The sequence below is a fragment of the Halichoeres trimaculatus genome, unplaced genomic scaffold (assembly GCF_033239565.1).
Source record: "Halichoeres trimaculatus isolate MK-OKI-2021-1 unplaced genomic scaffold, fHalTri1.1 fHalTri1_scaffold_16, whole genome shotgun sequence".
Classification (NCBI taxonomy): domain Eukaryota; kingdom Metazoa; phylum Chordata; class Actinopteri; order Labriformes; family Labridae; genus Halichoeres; species Halichoeres trimaculatus.
The window spans coordinates 29202715-29221500 of NW_027437194.1; the positions used below are offsets into that span (position 1 = coordinate 29202715).

At 41.4% G+C, this 18786-nt stretch overlaps 1 protein-coding gene across 1 annotated transcript in view; it reads left to right on the forward strand.

Annotated features, from left to right (window-relative positions):
• Positions 1-833: 833 nt before the first annotated feature.
• mmp17a (matrix metallopeptidase 17a) overlaps positions 834-18786 on the forward strand; it is a 198326-nt gene continuing 180373 nt past the window's right edge. The window contains exons 1-2 of the mRNA XM_074691085.1: positions 834-885; positions 2047-2297. Of these exons, the coding sequence (XP_074547186.1) occupies positions 2160-2297 (138 nt within the window). The 5' untranslated portion in view covers positions 834-885; positions 2047-2159. The remainder of the gene's footprint in view (positions 886-2046; positions 2298-18786) is intronic.

Here is an 18786-nt window from a genome sequence, read left to right on the forward strand (position 1 = left end):
AAAAGAAAAAAGGCAGGGTACCCAAAGATGAGTATTCAAGAAGAAATAATGCTTAAGTGTTTTATTTTGACATTTTCACTAATTCATACTCGTATTCGTTATTATTTGTGCTTTTTTTTTAATTTTTACTATTTATGTGTTTATGAAATTTATTCATTTTTTTAAGCCACCAAAGGATAAACACAATAAAGCTGTTAAATGAACAGTATTTGTCAGGTTAGTTGTCTTTATATAATGATGTAATTTGAAAAGCACGGTTGCTATGGTACATGGTTTTATATATTTCTTTATTATTTTTATTTAAATTTTTCATATTTCACATTCGGTTGATTCTTCATACTACACGCTTACTTTTAAACTTAATGTATACTTTTTTATACTTATGTTAACTGTAGCACTGTGGGCCCTTGAGCATCGTAATTTCAGTCCTCTGTTTGTGTATACGTACTGCACAATTGACAATAAAACTACCTTTGACCTTGAATCACCCAGCACACCTTTTTATCCCCCCTTCCTCTGATCCAGGACCTCGAAAATTTGAGAAAAGGGGGTTTGTGATCCTCAAACTAAGGCCATGTCCACACGTAGCCGGGTATTTGGGAAACCGCATATTTTTATACGTTTACGCCTGTTGTCCACACGAAACCGCAGCTTTACGTCACTAAAAACGATGTTTTCTGAAAACTCTGGCCAAAGTAAAGATTTTGGAAAACTCAGGTTTCATGGTTTCGTGTGGACGCCGTTCTCAAACATCACAGCTGAATGACGGGGGCTCATTCTGATTGGCTGGTATGGGTTTTATGTCAGGAAAACACTGCCCATTATGGGTTTGGCGTGCTTGGAGCAACACTCACCGGCAGACTTACCCGCTGCGTGTAAAAGAAAGTAAGTACCTGGATACGTGTGGACATGGCCTAATACATCCCTCATATTATGAACAAAAAATCTGTGATGGTTTGGTTTTTGGTTTGTAATTTGCGTATTTCTAGGTTTTGGACTTGGTTATGTGTTTTGATTTTCTTGGTTATTCTTTGTGATTCTTTTCCTGTGTTTCTTGTGTTTGTGTTATTCTTCCTGTGCATGTTCTCTCTTTTTTTTTTCTATATAGATATTGTATATATATATATATATATATCATTTTGGTTTGGTTCTTGTCATATGTGGGTCTTGTTTCTAGTTTGTTTTTGATTTATCTTGTCTCTGTCTTTAGCGTTCCTGTGTTTTTGCTTTGTGTTTCCCTCCAACTTGATTGCTCCTCACGTGTTTCACCTGTGTCTAGCTTCACACCTGTGTTTGATTGCTCCCTTGTCTGTGTAACCAAAATCACAGGAATACTACAAAGACAAGTAATTAAAATAATCTCTTGTTTTGGATTTTGGATTAGTACTGCAGCTGATTTCTTCTGGCTCCTGTCTGAGTTATGTGGATAAAGATAAAACAAAAAAATCACGCAACTAATTCAAAACTTGACTGGCCTGAAGGCATGTCAAACCCACTTAATACCGACATACTTCCCGTATAAAGATAGCGGGACAACACTGGCGAGTCGTCTTTTTTTTTTTTTTTTTTTTCTGGCGTCAACCCTCGAGACTGTGAAATTACGTACAACTCGCGTCATGAATTTAATAGTGCTCAAGTGGGCTAAAGAGGCGCTGAACCCCCTCCACCCCCTCCTTCTGTTCCCCCGCCCCTCCTGCCTCCTTCCCCCCAATCCTTCGGGCAAAATACTCACGCACCCTCTGTGTGTGTGTGCGTCAACGAGCGGGGTCTCTGCTGCTGCTCGCGGACAAAACCACACGCAGCTGCTTTCATTCTCCAGAGCTCGCGCCCGCCGCACGAACGGAAGGCTATTGCAGCTCGCGCTGCTTGTTGCGGGGATATCACCTCTGTTGGACTTGACTCAGGACACGAATACTCCTTCAGCCACCTGATAACGCCTGCTCCGCTGACAATTACAAGTGGCAGCTTGTTGAGAACAAACTTGTGAGCCCTGAACGCGCATCCTGACGCTGGTTTTCATGTGTTTTATGTGTTTGCGCTCCACAGTGAGGTAGACTTATGCAGGCAAATTGTCCAGGAGTATCGGCGTGTGATTCATCCCGTGGATGCGGCTGTCGGGGTCGGTGTCTGAGCCCTGCAGGATCAGCCTGTCATAGGGCATGATGATTTTTGTCTTTCTTCATAAGTGGACGTGGAATATTTCTCCGGAGATGCTGCTGCTGCTGCAAATATTGTGGTCGTTACCTCTGACCGGAGCGGCTCCTTCTCAGACTACCGAGCAGCTGGACACGGGGGTGGTAAGTTGTCTACCTTTGCATCATGGGGGGCGGGAAGTTTTGCTACTTATTACCGCTTTCGGCCATGCGGGACGGGAAAGTTCCTCCACTGGAAACCACCTCTGACAGTCAGCTGTGTGCTCCCCCTCAGCACCCTCAGATAATCAGCTGGCACTTTGTACTTTTGGTGATCTGAGCCAAACGCTGTCCACTCCGTATTTGAGCTGACTTTCAGCATGCCACAGCAGATGAAGCTAAGTGTTGCATGCTGAATATGATGAAAAATGAAAGCATTAATCCCTTGAATATATTTTGCAGTGCAGACATACCACTCCAGACATGCACTGGCTGGATGACAGCCGTCTCCAGCATACTGACATATCCTTTAATGATGAATGACATGAAGGGCTGACATCCAGCACATTTACAAATGTGTCTTTTTCTCTGCCATGCATTTAAAAGACCACCTTAATATGTCATTTAATCCCTTTACTGGATCAATAGTGGTGTTTAAATTAGCGTAGCTTAAATTGGATGGTAATGGATCTGTAAGTGCTGCTGGACTATCAAATGACAGATGGATTCTGAGTGACAGCTTATTAAAATCAAAGGCTTAAGATGTGCATGGCAGCTTGTAGTCTTTTTATCATGAATTAATCCAGTAAACGTATTTGTTTGTTCCTGTTTGTTCTTGTTTGTTTATTCAGTCAGTCTTTTACTAATTAACTCAATCTGAGCAAATTACAGCTGTGTGATATTTTCATCAGTGAATGAGATCAATCCAAACATCTTCAGCTTTGACTTTGGTGTTCAGTGAGCAGAGCACCTGCAGAATAAACAGCTATCTGCCTAGAAGTAACTCTTGAGACGGCACGCTAATGAACTGTTGTCCTCAGCAGCTCTAATATCAGCACATATTACTCAGTGGTGCATCAGGAGAACTCCTAACGAGTCACACATATTAAATATCTGATGTGTTTACTGCTTGTTCAGCTTCTCCATCTTCAGTGTCTCTCCACATCTGTAATTATTTTTTTTCATTTGGGACTTTGAGGATGAATCCTATCACCAAGGACGCCTTGGACTCCCCGTGGACTTGCGGTGCCAGAAAAACAATCATTCATCCTGTTTGTGTTGGATTCTGTCTCTGTAGCTGCAAATAGGAACTGTCCCTCAGCTCTACAAGTGAGTTGAGGACACTGGGGCCAGTGTTGTGTAGGACTTGAGTGCACAGAGAGGAGCACTGGGTTGCTTCTCACCTTAGCGGTTAACAGCCAGGATGTGGAGACGTACCAGTGTACAAGCAGCGTGGCTGGATGCTGTGTGTTGTTTCGTAGAGCAATCCTTTAAGTAGCTGTGATGCCGTATCATCCTGTATCAAGCCATCTTTACAGGGGACATATCATGCTTGTTTCTCCTTTTCACTATGCCAGACTAGGATGCCTGTAAAGCATTTCTGCCCTCAGTACAAGTCATTTAGTTCCTTCATTGCCCCACAATAGCATTCTCAATATCCTCATTTTAGGCCATTCTGAAGATCTCGTTGAAACGCTCCGTTTGGAGAATGACCTCCAGTAACCTCGCAACGTCACAGCCCTTTGTGCTCTGATTGGTCAGTTCTATCAGAGGGGCGGAGGGGGTAGAGCCAGGGGGGCGGTTTTTGCAGCATGGCAGTATTTACAAAATCGCCACATTGAATGGAGCAGACCGAGCGAGTTTGCTGTTTGCCAAAACTTCACCGTAAGGCATTGATAGCACTAATAAAATGGCAGTGTAGGATACGTCCTTTTGTTTGGACCCCGAGTCAGACCCAGACGGTTCTGCAGCTCAGGAGGAAGAAAATCCACCTCGACACAGATCATCTCAGGACGCTTCAGTGTTGTGAGTCAAACCAGTAATGTAACATGTATAGTTTATACGTGGAAATATAGGCAGACTTCACCAATAAACTATTTCTATAACAGGGCTCCATCCTGCTCCTTCACTTTTCTCTGTCTGTTTTATCCATCATGCTGAAAGTGTAGTCCAAAGATCACCTCTACCGTCAGTTCGTCAGTATGTTATTACTGCCGCATTATTGTGGTCTAGGTTCACAGTGCATGTCAGAACAAGCATAAAAATATCACAGTCTCACAAGTATTACCACGTCTGCTAAAACTACAGTGTTTTAACTGCTAATTCACCATGTAAAGCCGAGCTGCTCAGCAGAGCAGAGTCCCTGCATCCAGCACTCAGTCAAGTAAGCCAGAGCTGGTTGGGAGCTTTATTTATACTCTGCTCTTGGTGGGTGTATCCCTCGGTGGCGGTTGTGTGACTAACTGACATCACAGAGGAGGAGCTGCTTTATCAGATTACTCCAATAAAAAGAAAGGATCCTCGTGTCGTCACGACGTTTGAAATCTCGCGGCCAACTGGAAATGACCTATTTTCAGAGGCATCAAATCTCGTTCTAGGATATCAGAAAAAATACAATATCTCATTTTTTGAAAATTCAGGGTGTGTGAGATCTTGTTTTCAAATTTATTATATTATATGCAAGTATTAAATCAGGGATCAGCATGATATGTCCCCTTTAAGTGTGTGTGAGAACACACTCGGCCTCTCACGCACTCAGCAGAAACACAACATCTAGAGAATCACTGAGAATCGTCATTTCCCATAAACCCATTGGAAGTGCAGAAGTAACTGCTGTTTTGCTCCTGGTTTGGTTTATCTGCTGTTGAGAGTCTGTGTTTATTGCTTGTGAGATATTCAGCTGGGCTCATCAGCCACTTTACTGCAGCTCTTCATCATTTCATGCTGTACCACTTGCATGCATGAGCTCCTGTGCTGGGAAGCGGCTGCCTGGAGTTTTTTTTTATGGACCTACAAACCAAAACAATGAGCTGCAGAGTGCTGAATCTGTGTAGTATAACGAGCCTGGCTGCACACACAAACCTTCCACATTATAAGAAAACAGTGAAGTGGTGTTCGTAGTTCACACGCTGCCAGATGCAGGTTTGGGTTTGGAGGATTTCTTTCTGGCTTAGAAAGGACCGACTACATTAATCACAACTAAAATGTACCTCTTAAAACTTGCTTTAATCTCTTTAAACAGGTTATAATAGGAATATACAATCTCCAGGTGATGGGCAGATGTACGTAGTCCCAGTGGTAAACTCTGCAGGCATGAAAGAGTCTAGTAAAGAGCAGAAACAGATGGCACAGTTTGACTGTACCACAATCCCAGAGCTCATCAGCTGTCGTCTGATTAGAGCTGTCAGGATATCCAGAATTTTCAACTCTGATACTTTGGATTTTCAACCTGCACGTTGTTGTGGATGAAATGCAGTCAAAGCTTGTCCCTGTTGCAGGCATGGCCTCGATACAAGAGTGATTCTATGATAAGGGGTACATATCAAGTCCATGTGGTGTACTTATCAATTTTACTAAATATTTATTTCAAGCAATGATGAATTTTACAATGGGTCACTTTCATTTAATACAGAAAGTGAACAGATTCCATTATTTATTTAGTAAAAAATGCAAATTATGTGTTGGAATCTGCAGTTTCTGTGCTGTTTGATTTCTCATATGTCAAGTTTGCTCTTCAAAATCAACACTAGAATACATTAGAGGTGTGAAAAAATATTGATAGGGCAATTTATCAAAATATCAGTGTTTCTCATATTATTGATTTTCCTGTTAAAATGGAAATCTCTCTTTTCTTGGGTCAGTTTCTTTAAAACCATTTTGAGTTTATTTTTTTTCAGTGTCATAGACTGATAGAATAATAATAATAGTCATGTTTTAAATATTAGATTTTTAATGAGTAACATTGGTTACACCAAGTGACATTTATCAGTTTCACCAACTGACCACGTCTTTCATTGAATAATTTTTTTGCAACATCAGTTTAATGTCACAGTGGTTTAAGTGACAAACTTGATGCACTTTATGTTTTCAAGTTAAGTGTTTGTATAAAACGCTGAATCTGGCTTTCATAATTATTTACATAATAATATTTTAAAAATTGTCTTCAATTGAACAATTAACTATGTAGAAAATCATGATATATCACAATATTGTGATAATGTGGTGTTTACATATATTAGGGCTGTCGCCTGCAAACTAATGCTTTGTAAAAAATTAGTGTGAGTAATTCATTGGCTGCCAGCCATTTTCAGAGCATTTTGAACCATTTTTCCAGACCCAATGAAATTGTTTTCACTGACTATGTAAACACCAAAACTACCTTAGAAGAGTGAACTCACTTCTTTATGTCTCTCTTTCTGTTTTTGATAAAAAAAAAAAAAATCTGACAAAATCAAAGAAAAAATCTGTAGTCTCAGGCACTCCATCCTTTGATTTCGTCGTATTTTTTCACGATCGCACTGCTCTTTCTCTCTGAACTACGGCGACACATCCTTAGTTGGAGCGTGAGCTGCCTAAACTTGTCTAGCTTGCAGTGTCTCGCTATGCTTCTGTCATCTCACATCTTCTCTTCATATCCATGCTGATCTCTCATCCAACCAGCACTCGCTGTACATGGGGTGCATTAACTGTTCATCAACCGTGTTACCAACATTTTCTGCTGTTCTTACTATAGATGTTACTAGGGGTGTAACGGTACATGTATCTGTGCTGAAACGCTCCATAAGGCCGTTCGGTTCGGTACAGTGCTGTATTCAAACGAGTACAGTAAGTTTACGTTAGCCCCTGCACATGGCTCTTTAATATTCACGTGAGTACTCGTCTATGATTGGCTGAGCAGGGAAGGCGTTTTAATATTCATGAGGAAAGTGGTCTGTGATTTGTGCTTTGCGATCATGTGCATATCATGTGGACGTGACGTCTCACGGTGAGCCAATCAGAAGATGAATATCAAAGAGCTTCCGTAGCCACAGGAGCTTGTGTCTGAATTGTGCATCATGGCTGCTGCTAACGACCAACTGGAGCTTGAAGAGCCTCCCCCCTCGCTGTATAATGGCAAGTTTTTGATTTTATAAACATGCTAAACAAGCAAATGGTTTTGTGTTGTTCCATACTGTATCGAAAATGTACCAAACCGTGACCCTAAAACCAAGGTATGTACCGAACCGTGATTTTTGTGTACCGTTACACCCCTAGATGTTACAAAGACCAAACTGTGAAGAAAAGGAGCAGAAATATGAGCTGATGGAGGTCAGGTGGTAGCATGCTCTGGGTCTGCAGTTAGCACAAGGGACAAACTGTGATTTTAGTCCATAATTTGTTAAAATTTTGGCTATACTGTCATATAAATGATGAGGGACATTTCTAGAGAACATAGTCTGACATAGAAATGTTAAATAACTCTAAATTCAGTATAATATGGATTTATGTCAAAAATTGTCACAACTTTTGTCCATAACATGGTTGACAAAATAATGCAACATTATTTTTATCTCTTAAATATTTAAGAATCCATTAGAGCTTTCACTTACCAACTAATGAATTGAGTACATTCAAAGTGTATGCTTGGGAAACAAACAAATTATGAAGGAAAAAAAAAGCATTTTTTTCACTTTTTTGTATACCTGAAATGTTCCCTTAATAATGGACTCACTCACAAGCAGAGTGTGGCTGCAGGTTTTAGCAGATCTTAATAAAGAGCTCATCTTCACTGATTGTTGATTTGCTAAGCAGAAATGCTCCTGATTCTTTTTATGTCCCCTGAGATGCAGCGTGTCACATTTACGGGTAGTGAGGTGGCACAGAGCGATGAGAAGGACCTGTCAGGCTGTCAGTACGAGCAGCAGGTTGATACTTCCATAAGATTTGTAAGAGTCCGAATAAACACAAAGCTGAACTTTTTCTGCCTCTGTCCCAAAAAGACAGTGAAAGTGTTGACTTTGGAGTGATGGGAGGAGGGATGCTGCTAAGCTGGAGCATATGTGTGAGTGAATGGACAGCACGGGGACATCTCACTGGTCTGTGTTACAGGATGCTGAAGATGTTATGCTCTAGTAAGTGTTAAGAAGGGTTTTACTGCTCTTACTGGCTGTATGGATGAAGTTTAAGCTTGGAACCAGAATGGAAACCTTATTTTCACCAGGTAGAAGTTTTGTTCAGACACTATTAAAACCCTTCCTCCTGTTCAGTACTAACCCAAATAAAGGAAATGGCTTTATTGATTAAAGCTTTCTGTTAATCAATGAACACAGTTATGTGTACACCCAAAACAAAGTGCTTTTCCTCTGAATTATCGGTGATGACTCAGAAGTGTGTGGATGTGTGTGTTTCTGCAGAGAGTGTGTCCTCTCTCTGCTTTTGCTAAAGTAGTTTTAAGCTCACAAACAAACGTTCACAGATCAAGGACTGACCAAGATGTTGGGACATGACTGGGTTCATCTGCTGCTCTCAGTTTATCTGCAACACAAAAAACACATCTTTATGAGACTTTTCAGATGAATATTTATGTGACAGGGACTTGAGAAAAACTCTATTTGCCGACCTGTGAATGAACAGACTGACCAAGATAGAGGCTGTGAGCAGAGCAGAGTGACACACAGCTAAAGCAGGAGTTCAACAGCCGCCCTTGCGCTTTCTCCTTTGGTAGCAGCAGAACTGGGTTGAAATTATAATAGTAGATCTGCTTTTTAACAAACCCTCAGGGTTTTTGCTTTCAAACCGTGCTGCTTCCAATAATAACGTGTAATATGTCATTATCTAACAGTTTAATGTAAAAAAAGAAAAACACAATCCTTTTGTCTTTGACCCAAGCACCATGACTAGCATCTTCTTTATGATTCTGGATACAACACAAAGGGGTGTGCTACAATGCATCTATAGGCTAATGTGACATCAAGCTAACTGGCAATTCGAACAGTAATTTAGTACCTATCCATACGTAGCACTACTAATAGCCAGACAAGACATGCCCATGTGTAACGTTAGTAAATCCTGGTTATGTCCTGCCAGTCATCTAGCAATCAGAACTAACACAACCTCACTCTTCATTTTATTGATAGACTCTCAAGTTTGAACAGACCACTGCAGAATAACTGCTGACTGTGGGTTGGAATCAACAATAGCACAAACTAGCTCCTGTGTTAGCCTTTAGCTTGTGCTCTATCTGTCTCCTGTTTATCCTTCTTTTGCTCTTCTGTCCTTTTTCTGTCTGACTTTTTAGGCTCCAGTGTCCACTATCACTACAAAATTAATCACAGAAATTGTGTTCAGCAGAGAAAAACACAGATCTCTCTTCTCCAAACTTCATCAGCTGGCGTGGTGTAGTCATAGAGACCTAAATGTGTCATAAATCAATCAGTCCTGCTTGACCAGATCAGGGAGCCATGAAGCAGCATTTAGGGATAACCTATCCTGGCTCCGATAATCTCATTTTAAAGTGTGGATTACGATCAGGCATATTTCTAGAAGACAGACGTTTTCAAAATTACTTTCACAGCCCCTTTGATATCCTGTTTTTCACAAATTACTTATGTGAAAGCTATTTAAAATCTTTGCCTGGAACATTTACAATACATAGGATAAAGTCCACCCTCTGATGATCAATACTCCCAACTAGTGCTGTGCAGGGTAATCCTGTGTGTATTCCTGCTTCGTGGCAGTATGGATTTTGAGAACATTGGTGAACCATCGTGTCTCATATATTCCCCTTCCATTTGCTCTTATGCAGGCTGTTAAGCTATTGGGGCACAGATTATACCATGGTGGCATCAAGTATCTTCCACCATACTTCCATAATTACTATTTATCATCATGCACACAAAAACAATGAAAAATCTTAAGCTCCAGTAAAACTAACTGTTTATCACATTCAAAATGTATAAATATTTATGCTTTGATGTGATAAATACAGTTATCTTAACTATCAACAGTTTCAGCGTGTTGCCTCAAAACTTCATGTATACTTAAAATACCCTTCATCATAATTGGTTATCGTCCATTGTCACACAGTTTTACAGAACTACAACCTGAAAAACTGGAAGGATTGTATTGTTTTAAAGCATGAGGTGCTGAAAGAACCAGAGTATTGATGACAACCTCACACTAAAACAGCGCTAGAAATAAAGCGGCAATGGTTTTTGAGTAACCGGTCAGATAACCTGATTAATTACTATTTCAAACGTTACAACGCCTTTACTGTTACCCACAGTGACATGTTGGGCGTTACAGTGCGCTGATATCGAACAGCTGTTATCTGGCCTGGTCTGTCAGTCAGGCACAGGAGCTGCAAGTAAATGTGTGGGTTTTTTGGCTGTCTTTCTTTGGTGAGGAGGGAGACGTGACAGCTCATAAGCAATGAATATCGTAATGAAAGTAATTATGTTTTTTAACTAATTTGTCCAACACTACACTTGAAGACAGCTCATCTGTTTCTCATTCAGTCTAAACAGACAAAAGCGTCAAAGTGCAGATAAACTCCAGTCATAGACGTCTTCTCATGGGAAGTCTTGACCTGGAAATCTCTAATTGCTCATCATAATAACCACCCCGGCTCCAAAAACCGTCTGCTGCTCACAGATACGAGGCTGTCATCAGACGACAGCCAGTGGTCTCCTAATTGGCCTGGCTCTAACCTTTGCTTTAATCTGGGGATCTCATGGACTGTACAGTCATGTCTTTGCATCTGTTCAGTTGATAAAAGTTAAATTTGGTGGTTTAAAGTTGTTTATCACTTTTCTGTTTGAACAGTAGATAAAATCTCTTCATTTCACTTGTAAATCCAGTGATTTATGTTTTCTCTAATTTGGGATCCAAAACTTTGGAGTTTTCAGTACAAAAGCCATGACCCTCTAAACTTTTTATCTTTTTCTGCTCTAAAGTTAACTTCGAATGTCAGCTGGTTGTTCATAGAGATGGGTACCTTTCACATCTGAAATGATACGATGCTGGGTACCTGACAATTGGTATTGGTACTTAATGGTACCAGTTTTCAGTACTTTTGTGTGTTTACCTGGTAATAAATGTCAATTTGTTTAAGAATAAAATCTTAAAGTTTTAACAATTTAACACATTAATTCACTATAACCTTGCTGTGCTGTGTTCATGTCCAGCGTGGGAAATCACCTTCCACTCTCTCACAGTCACAAGGATGCATCTAGGGACCTTAAAATGGTACCTTTTGATTGAAGTGAATCAGTACTTGGTACTACAGACAAAATCCGGTCGGTACCTATAAAAGTACCTCATTCGGTACCCATCCCTTATCGTTAAAGTTGTAATAAAAGTGATTGTTCCAGCTTTGTCAGATGATTTTTTAGTTTAAGCTCAGCTTAAAGTCTGTGTGTGCTTTTGTTTTGATCCAGAACCCTCTATGGGGACTTGTTTCCACCCAGGAACAGGAATTGTACACCTGAGTGTGATAAGTGGCCTTCCTGGCAAAGGCAGAGCCATATTTCTCTGGGATTGTGGGTTTGATGTCAGAAGGGCTTAGGGTGACCAAAGGGATTTAGAGGGACAGATGGACAGATGGGTCCTGTCCAGAGGCACAGCGCTCCCCTGTGACTGGCTGACTTTTAAATAGGACCTCTCCAGCATGGGGAAAATTGCTCTCAGCTGGTGAGAGCAGGTGGATAATTGGTTGTGGAGAGTATGAGTGGGCTCTCCCATCTTGTGTGCCCAGTTGTGTTCATAACTGCTATACATTTGGGACTTTGTCCACAAAAATAAGCCCTTGCCCACAGAAGCGTGCCGTGATCTCCAAATCTGCTGCCTCCATGTCCCATCACACTCCAGAGCCACTGTGCTGCATCACTTGGCTTTTAGTTGAGCTTGAGCGCAGAATGTGTGTCTTCCTCCTTATAACTGTCGTACACCGTGGCTGTAATTAACTGCACCACAAACTTAAGCACAGATCTGAGGCATCCACTTTCCAGCTTTGCTGCTATCAGGCCTGATACATCACCACTGAGTCAGTTTGAAATTTCAGCGTAGCGAGGAAATGCTACATCACAGCTACAACAATATGCCTCCTGTTGGTCATACCTTTTACTCTTGACGACTGTTGTCCTCAGTTGTACAGCCTGTCAGGGCTTTTTAAGGACCATATGACCTTAGCAGCAGCGAGGGCTGGTTACCAAACTTTGGTTCTTTGATGGCACCAACTAAAATGCTTCGGTAATACCAAGTATCAAAACATGCCTCGTCTTTCGGTGCCAAGTTTTGGCTAATCACATAATCGACATCTGATAATACACCGGTGATTGGCTTGGTTACGTTACATGTGGCATGCAGGTTATTGCTAACTTAGTTCCTTTGTCAATGTAGCGGCTCTGACTTTTCAGACCCCTCAAGTGTCTTTTTTGTCACAAAAAAACCCAACTACCAGCAAATCTAGTGACTTGACTGGAGTTTGGAGACTGAGGTGAAAGCATGTATTGACCACCAGCACGTGCTGCTTCTCAACAAGCTGCGCTCAGTGCGGTGCTGAGCCCCTCCAAAACATTCAGACAGGTCCTTCTCACTCACACTGTGAGTGTGCCCAAGCACGCTTCAACCAAAAGGCCATTGTGTTTGTCAGCGTGACCACATATGTACTGTACTCAGGCTCATTTTACTTCTCTGCTTTGGCACGCTTCAGAGAGGTGAGCTGTTTACTGTGCTACACTTCATGTAGGAGCACAAGACTCAGACATGAGGTATGATCTATGACGTATGCTGCAGTCTGAGAAGACGTCTGCATGCAAATGAACCAGAGCCCGACCGATATGGGATTTTTGGGGCCTATATCTATATCCGGGGGGGGGGGGGGGGGGGGGGGAGCCAATATCAGATATATCAGCCGATATCAGATTTATCGACCAATATCCTATATATTGGCTGATATATATAATAAAGTCATTGATATATACAGGATATATACTGTATATAAGACAGAGACAGAACCCTATTAAATCAAGACAAGGAACTTAAGTTATAAAACTGTCAACATAAGAACTGTAGCATAAACCAATGATAAATAAGAACAAGCTGTAAACACAATAATGAATAAAGAAGTCAAACTGTAAACACCTTTAATTAATAAGTCAAAGTAAAAAAAAAAAAGTAAACACAATGAGCAACTTACACGATTTTAAAACGCCACATTATAATCTTACATTAGCTAATGGTGGAAGTGTGAATTAACAGTAGTATTTATCTCTGTTTATCTCACAAAAAAGCAACGAACACGCTGTTAAAACGTTGTTCTTTAGTCTTACATTACATAATGGTGGATAGAGGGGGCAGGCACTCAGGCAGTGTGCAGCCCAACACACAGACACAGGAGGAGGAGTGACAGAATCTCCACGGAGCAAAAATTTTTATAATCGGCTACATTTTGGCCGATGTTGCTTAATCAGTGAAAGGCATAATCGGCCTGATTAAATGGTTGATTAATCAGTTGGGCTCTAAAATGAACCATGCTAACACTTGTGTCTTTTGGTCATTTTTGGCAGTCATAACCCTGGAGACAAGATTGTTATTTTGACATTAATATAAAAAATCAGGAGAAAGTTAATTTACAGTTATTAACACATTTAAAGTGATACTCCGGGATGGAACAAGTTGGGTCCTATCACAAGGTTCAGGGCTGAAATTACCCCTACAGCAGTGTTTTTGTGCAGCAGAAGCCCAGAGTGCTCGCACCAAACACCCCCTCCCTGCTCCTCTGCTGGTTTCCTCTGCACTCAGATGGGGCCATGTTTTACTTGACCAAAAACACAAATAAACGAACTCCCACCAGAAAAATCTGATATAGGTCTGCATTCACGCTTTATTAAGAGAATTTTCAGCGCGTTACTTTCACACAAAAACACAGCTAAATAAGGCTCTAGCTCTCATCATGATGAAAACCGCGCTACCTCCGCTGCAGAGCCACAGCTGGCTACGAGGCTTAGTGTATCAGTCTACGCGCACAGTGTGCCAGATATAAACAAACGCAGGTAGTCTGCCAGGACGAAGAGACACGATTTTTGTTAAAATGAACATTATGAAACTGGTATCAAAAAAGTATCTTTCAGGAACTGGTATTAAAGTGCAGCAGCAGCATTGAAATGGGTTTATGAGCTATTACTGAATGACTCAGGTGAGCAGATCAGCTGCTGATAAAACTGCCTTAAAGATCCTTTAGATCATTTCATCTTGAAGAAACTGACAACATCTACTAAAATGTAATCCCTTCCAAAGAAAAAAACATTGCAGGAAAGAAAGTTGCCTCATCAAGCATGTGTCGCCTGTTTCTGATTGGACTACTCCACCCTGCTAGTCTGGCTTTTTTTCCAGTCCTGGTTAATAGTTCTTTCAATGAGAAAACCATCTGGGCTTGACTTCGGTCCACTGAATAAGGGGAGCAGAGAAAAAAAAAAGGTGGACGCTGCCTTCCACCCACCCTCCCTGCGAGGTTTACTGGATTCCCATGCAGTCAGTCGGCCCAGCACCACCATCACCCCTCATTAGCTCTCCCATTGCCTCTCAGGGCGGCACCACTGTCACATTTTGTCCTCTCTCTTTCCCTTGAAGTCTCCCTCTCAATTTTCCTCATCCAGTAAACATACATTTGGCTTTCTCCTCCATCATGATTCCTCTGAACACATGTCCAGAGTTAGAGGGGCTCAGAGAGACATTTGCTACACTGCCTGACAAAAGTCATCAAGTAGAAAGAAACAGTTTTCCGTCTCTTCTGTGATTGGTGAGAGAAACAAGAAGGGATTTGAATTGGGATGTTCTTTCTCTAAGTTATTTTTAAGCTGTGGGACGACTTCAGAGCTCTCGTTAGATCATTAAGACACTTTTAGCACAGCTGTCCCACTTCCATAAAGCTGTGTGACCATCCAGTGCGTAGCGCTGTGTCACTGGGCTTCTATCCAGGGAAAAGAGACACTTTGATTGATGCAAAGCAAAGACGACAGTCCAGCATCCGGCACATCCACCTTGTCTTTGCAAAAAGGGAGTTACAATGGAAAAGAAGCCATTACTTCAATTTACTCCCATCCAATCTGTCATTGCAGCTTTGCTAAGTGCAAAAGTTCTCCAGGGAGCTGCAACTTTCTGAGGAGATTGTCAGACTGTATAATATCCTCAGAGGCCATTTCAACAACTTTATCGCCTGCCACTGCAGCATGACTGTGTGGGACTGATGTTTGGCAGCTGCAACACTTCTACTTGATGTTTACTCGGTGACAACACCGGGTGGATTTAGGTGAAGTTATAGTTTGAAGACGTGTTGACAGTTTAAAATTTCATAAACAGCAGATAAACACAGCATGTGTGTACAGGTTTGACTCCCAGCAAAGTTGTAATTTTCTTGCATTAGTGTTCCCCCAGCTCCATGTGAGAAGAAGACATGAAGAGGAAGGAGTATGCTTTAATAACGGTCTAGGGAAAAATCAATTTTCTGCATTTGTGTTGAACATGCTGCACACACACAGGCTGATAACCCACACATGCATGAACAGGGTCCTATAGATGTGCACTAATGATGAGATCTCAGAGGCAGAGGGAGGCACATGGGTGTGTTCACCTCTCACACTGCCTGCCCAGGATGCAAACTCAGGTTCATTTACACAAAAAATCTGCTTTTACACAGAAACACTGAGGGACTGAAAATGTTGTCATAAGCATGCCAGGCCTGTAGTTGGTGCTAACTGTCTGGTCATGAAGCGTCTTTTGGGAGATTTCCACTAAAGTAGAGTTGGGCCGATCATCTGGTGTATTGTTGAATGCTAAGCGCAAAAGTAGAGCCACAGATGCTCATTTTGTTAAAGACAGTCAGCAGATACAGCAGATTGAGCCGCACAAGAACAACATGGTAGACCATGATGATCGTAACAACGGTACTGTTGGACTGTTGGATTCACATGAGCGAAATGGAGCGTGATGTCAGCGTTTCCACTCAAAATGCCAGCTTACATACCAACAATACTTTTGCATTTCACCCTCATGTATAAAACCATTGTTGCATGCACGACCCATAATGCTATTTTTCAGTTTCCTTGCCCAGCATGTTCAGGACTGGACTAGTTTACGATCTCTGGGGCAAAACCACTCAAGTTGGCAAAGTTTAGTAGTTAGAAGAGAGATCTGTGTTTTTCTTTAGTGGTGATAGTGGATATCATCGTGTCTCTTTGTCCTGGCAGACTACCTGCGTTTGTTTATATCTGGCACGCCGTGCGTGCGGACTGATACACTGAGCGGCAAGCGCCTCGTAGCCAGCTGTGGCTCTGCAGCGGAGGTAGCCCCGTTTTACGACACCATGAGAACTAGAGCCTTACTTTGCGGTGTTTTTGTGTGAAAGTAACGCGCTGCAAATTCTCCAAATAAAGCGTGAATGCAGACAGATATCAGATTTTTTTGGTGAGAGTCTGTTTATTTGTGTTTTTGGTCAAATAAAAAATGGCCCCGTCTGAGTGCAGAGGAAACCTGCAGAGGAGCAGGGAGGGGGTGTTTGGTGCGTGCGCTCTAGGCTTTTGCTGCACAGATACACTGCTGTAGGTGCAATTTCTGCCCTAAACCTTGTGATAGGACCCAACTTGTTCCATCCCGCAGTATCACTTTAAGGTCGGCTAAAACGCTGTTTCCTTGTAAACAAGAGGCTGAACAATACTTTACTGTTTCATCCTGAAACTGTTGTAGTGTAAACGGCCCTTCAATCTGTATCAGAAACTGTGCTTTGTGTAAAGTTTTCTTTGGATGGTTTAGTTTAAAGCAGAATAGATTCCTTTGTTAGCTTTACTTTCCACCTGGGATTAAGGAAAGTTTAACAGATCAAATATTCACTTTTCTCTCTCACTGTTCTGTTTTTTTCTCTGTTTGTCAGAGCTGTCAGTCATGGTGTTTAATCTCTCTTTATATAAAATAAGAAGTTAAAAACTGGACCCCACCCTCCTCAACACACAAATGAGTTAACATGCCAAGAAATAACAGCTCTGTCATAAAATATTTGAATTTTATTATAATTTTTTTTATGTTATGGTTTTAATAGGCCTGGGACAATATGCCAGCTTTCTTTCCAACCTAGCTTATAAATAAAGGCTTCAATGAAAAACTTAGATTTGAAAAGAAAAAAAAAAAAGATTTTTGAACAAATAAAATCACTATTTAAAATCGCATGTGCTACAATACATCAATTTTTTCTCCCGCCCCTATTTTTTAGCTAGAGGAGTGAGAAAATAATTATACACCTTCTATATAATTTTGATTTTTTTAACTCTTTATATATTTACATATAGATTCATTTCAGTTACTTGTTTTAAAATTGCAGAATAAACTGATTTGAGAGTGGGATAATCCTGAATAAATTGATATTGAGGTAGAAGGTTCAATCATGATTCAGATTTTCGCCATACTCGCCCAGCTCTGCCCCATTGACATTAATCCAGTCTCGTTCTTGGTTATCTGAATCCTTAGTGCAAAATACTTCCAGACTTGTTGTATATATGATTTACTCTGCATCTGCACCAAACTCTGAGGTCTGTCAATCAAAGGCAAAGAGTGTTTGGTCTTTGAAGACTTCAGCAGATCCAAGGACATTTCTTTCAAACTCTGTTTTTAATACTAAACCTGAGCAGACTTGCTGTTGGCTTCAGATGCTGAGACTTTCTGAATGTGGCTCAGAGCCTCAGCTGACTGCTCAGTCAGGTTTAGGGTAGTCTGTGAGAAAACCCAGCATCAGTCTGACTTCACCTCTGGGGTCTTTGTGGCCAACTCTTTAGTCTTAGGGAAGTTTTTGCTCTTAGACAGGATTTGTTAAAGTGTGCCACTTGCTTCGACTTAATATAAGAAGCAAAATGAAGCGGGTCCTCACACTGCAGGTACCTGATCCTCCGGGGAAATCAAGCATGTGCATTTCAGAAACAATTACAAAGAAACTCATTAAGTCTCTCTGTGCTGTGTTTCTATATTTAATGGTACAATGATTGAACTGATTTGTTGAACATTACTGCTGTGACTCAGAAATGCAAGGCTGCACCTCAGCAGTGTAAGGGCCTTTGTTTTCAGGACGGGGAGTCAGGCACCGTGGAGTTCAAACCAGGCTCTGTATGTTTGACATTACAGTAGTGATGGTTTAATATTGTGGGCGAGAGAGGGCTGTTTTCCACAACAGAGCTGCACGCGATGGTGTTTTTCCTATTGGCTTGAAGTGACTTTATTACTTGAGCAGGCCCACTGCAGGGCTCCCCATATAGAAAACCTCAAATCAACTCCATGTGGACGGATCTATTTTAACCCACGGAGCCCCGCCTCTCCTTCTTGTCTCTGACCAGATCAAGGTTTTGGTTTTCTTTGCTATTCAAAGGACCGACCAGATCTTGTAATTACAGTGGTTTCTGGTGTTGTGCTGGCTCTGCACGCTGAGGCCTAAAATAATCTGAAGCAATGCCGACCAAACTGCCGATAGACTCCTTTAATGGCACGATCAAGAAAAGCCAAGAGCAACAACAAAGCTGCTTTGGAAGTGCTCGCAGAATCTGGCAGGATGATGTGAATGTGGTTTTAGCGTCTGTGCTTGTCAGTTTCTTCATGTGTGTGGCTTTTAATTGTGTGTATGCCTGATAGCCATTCTGTG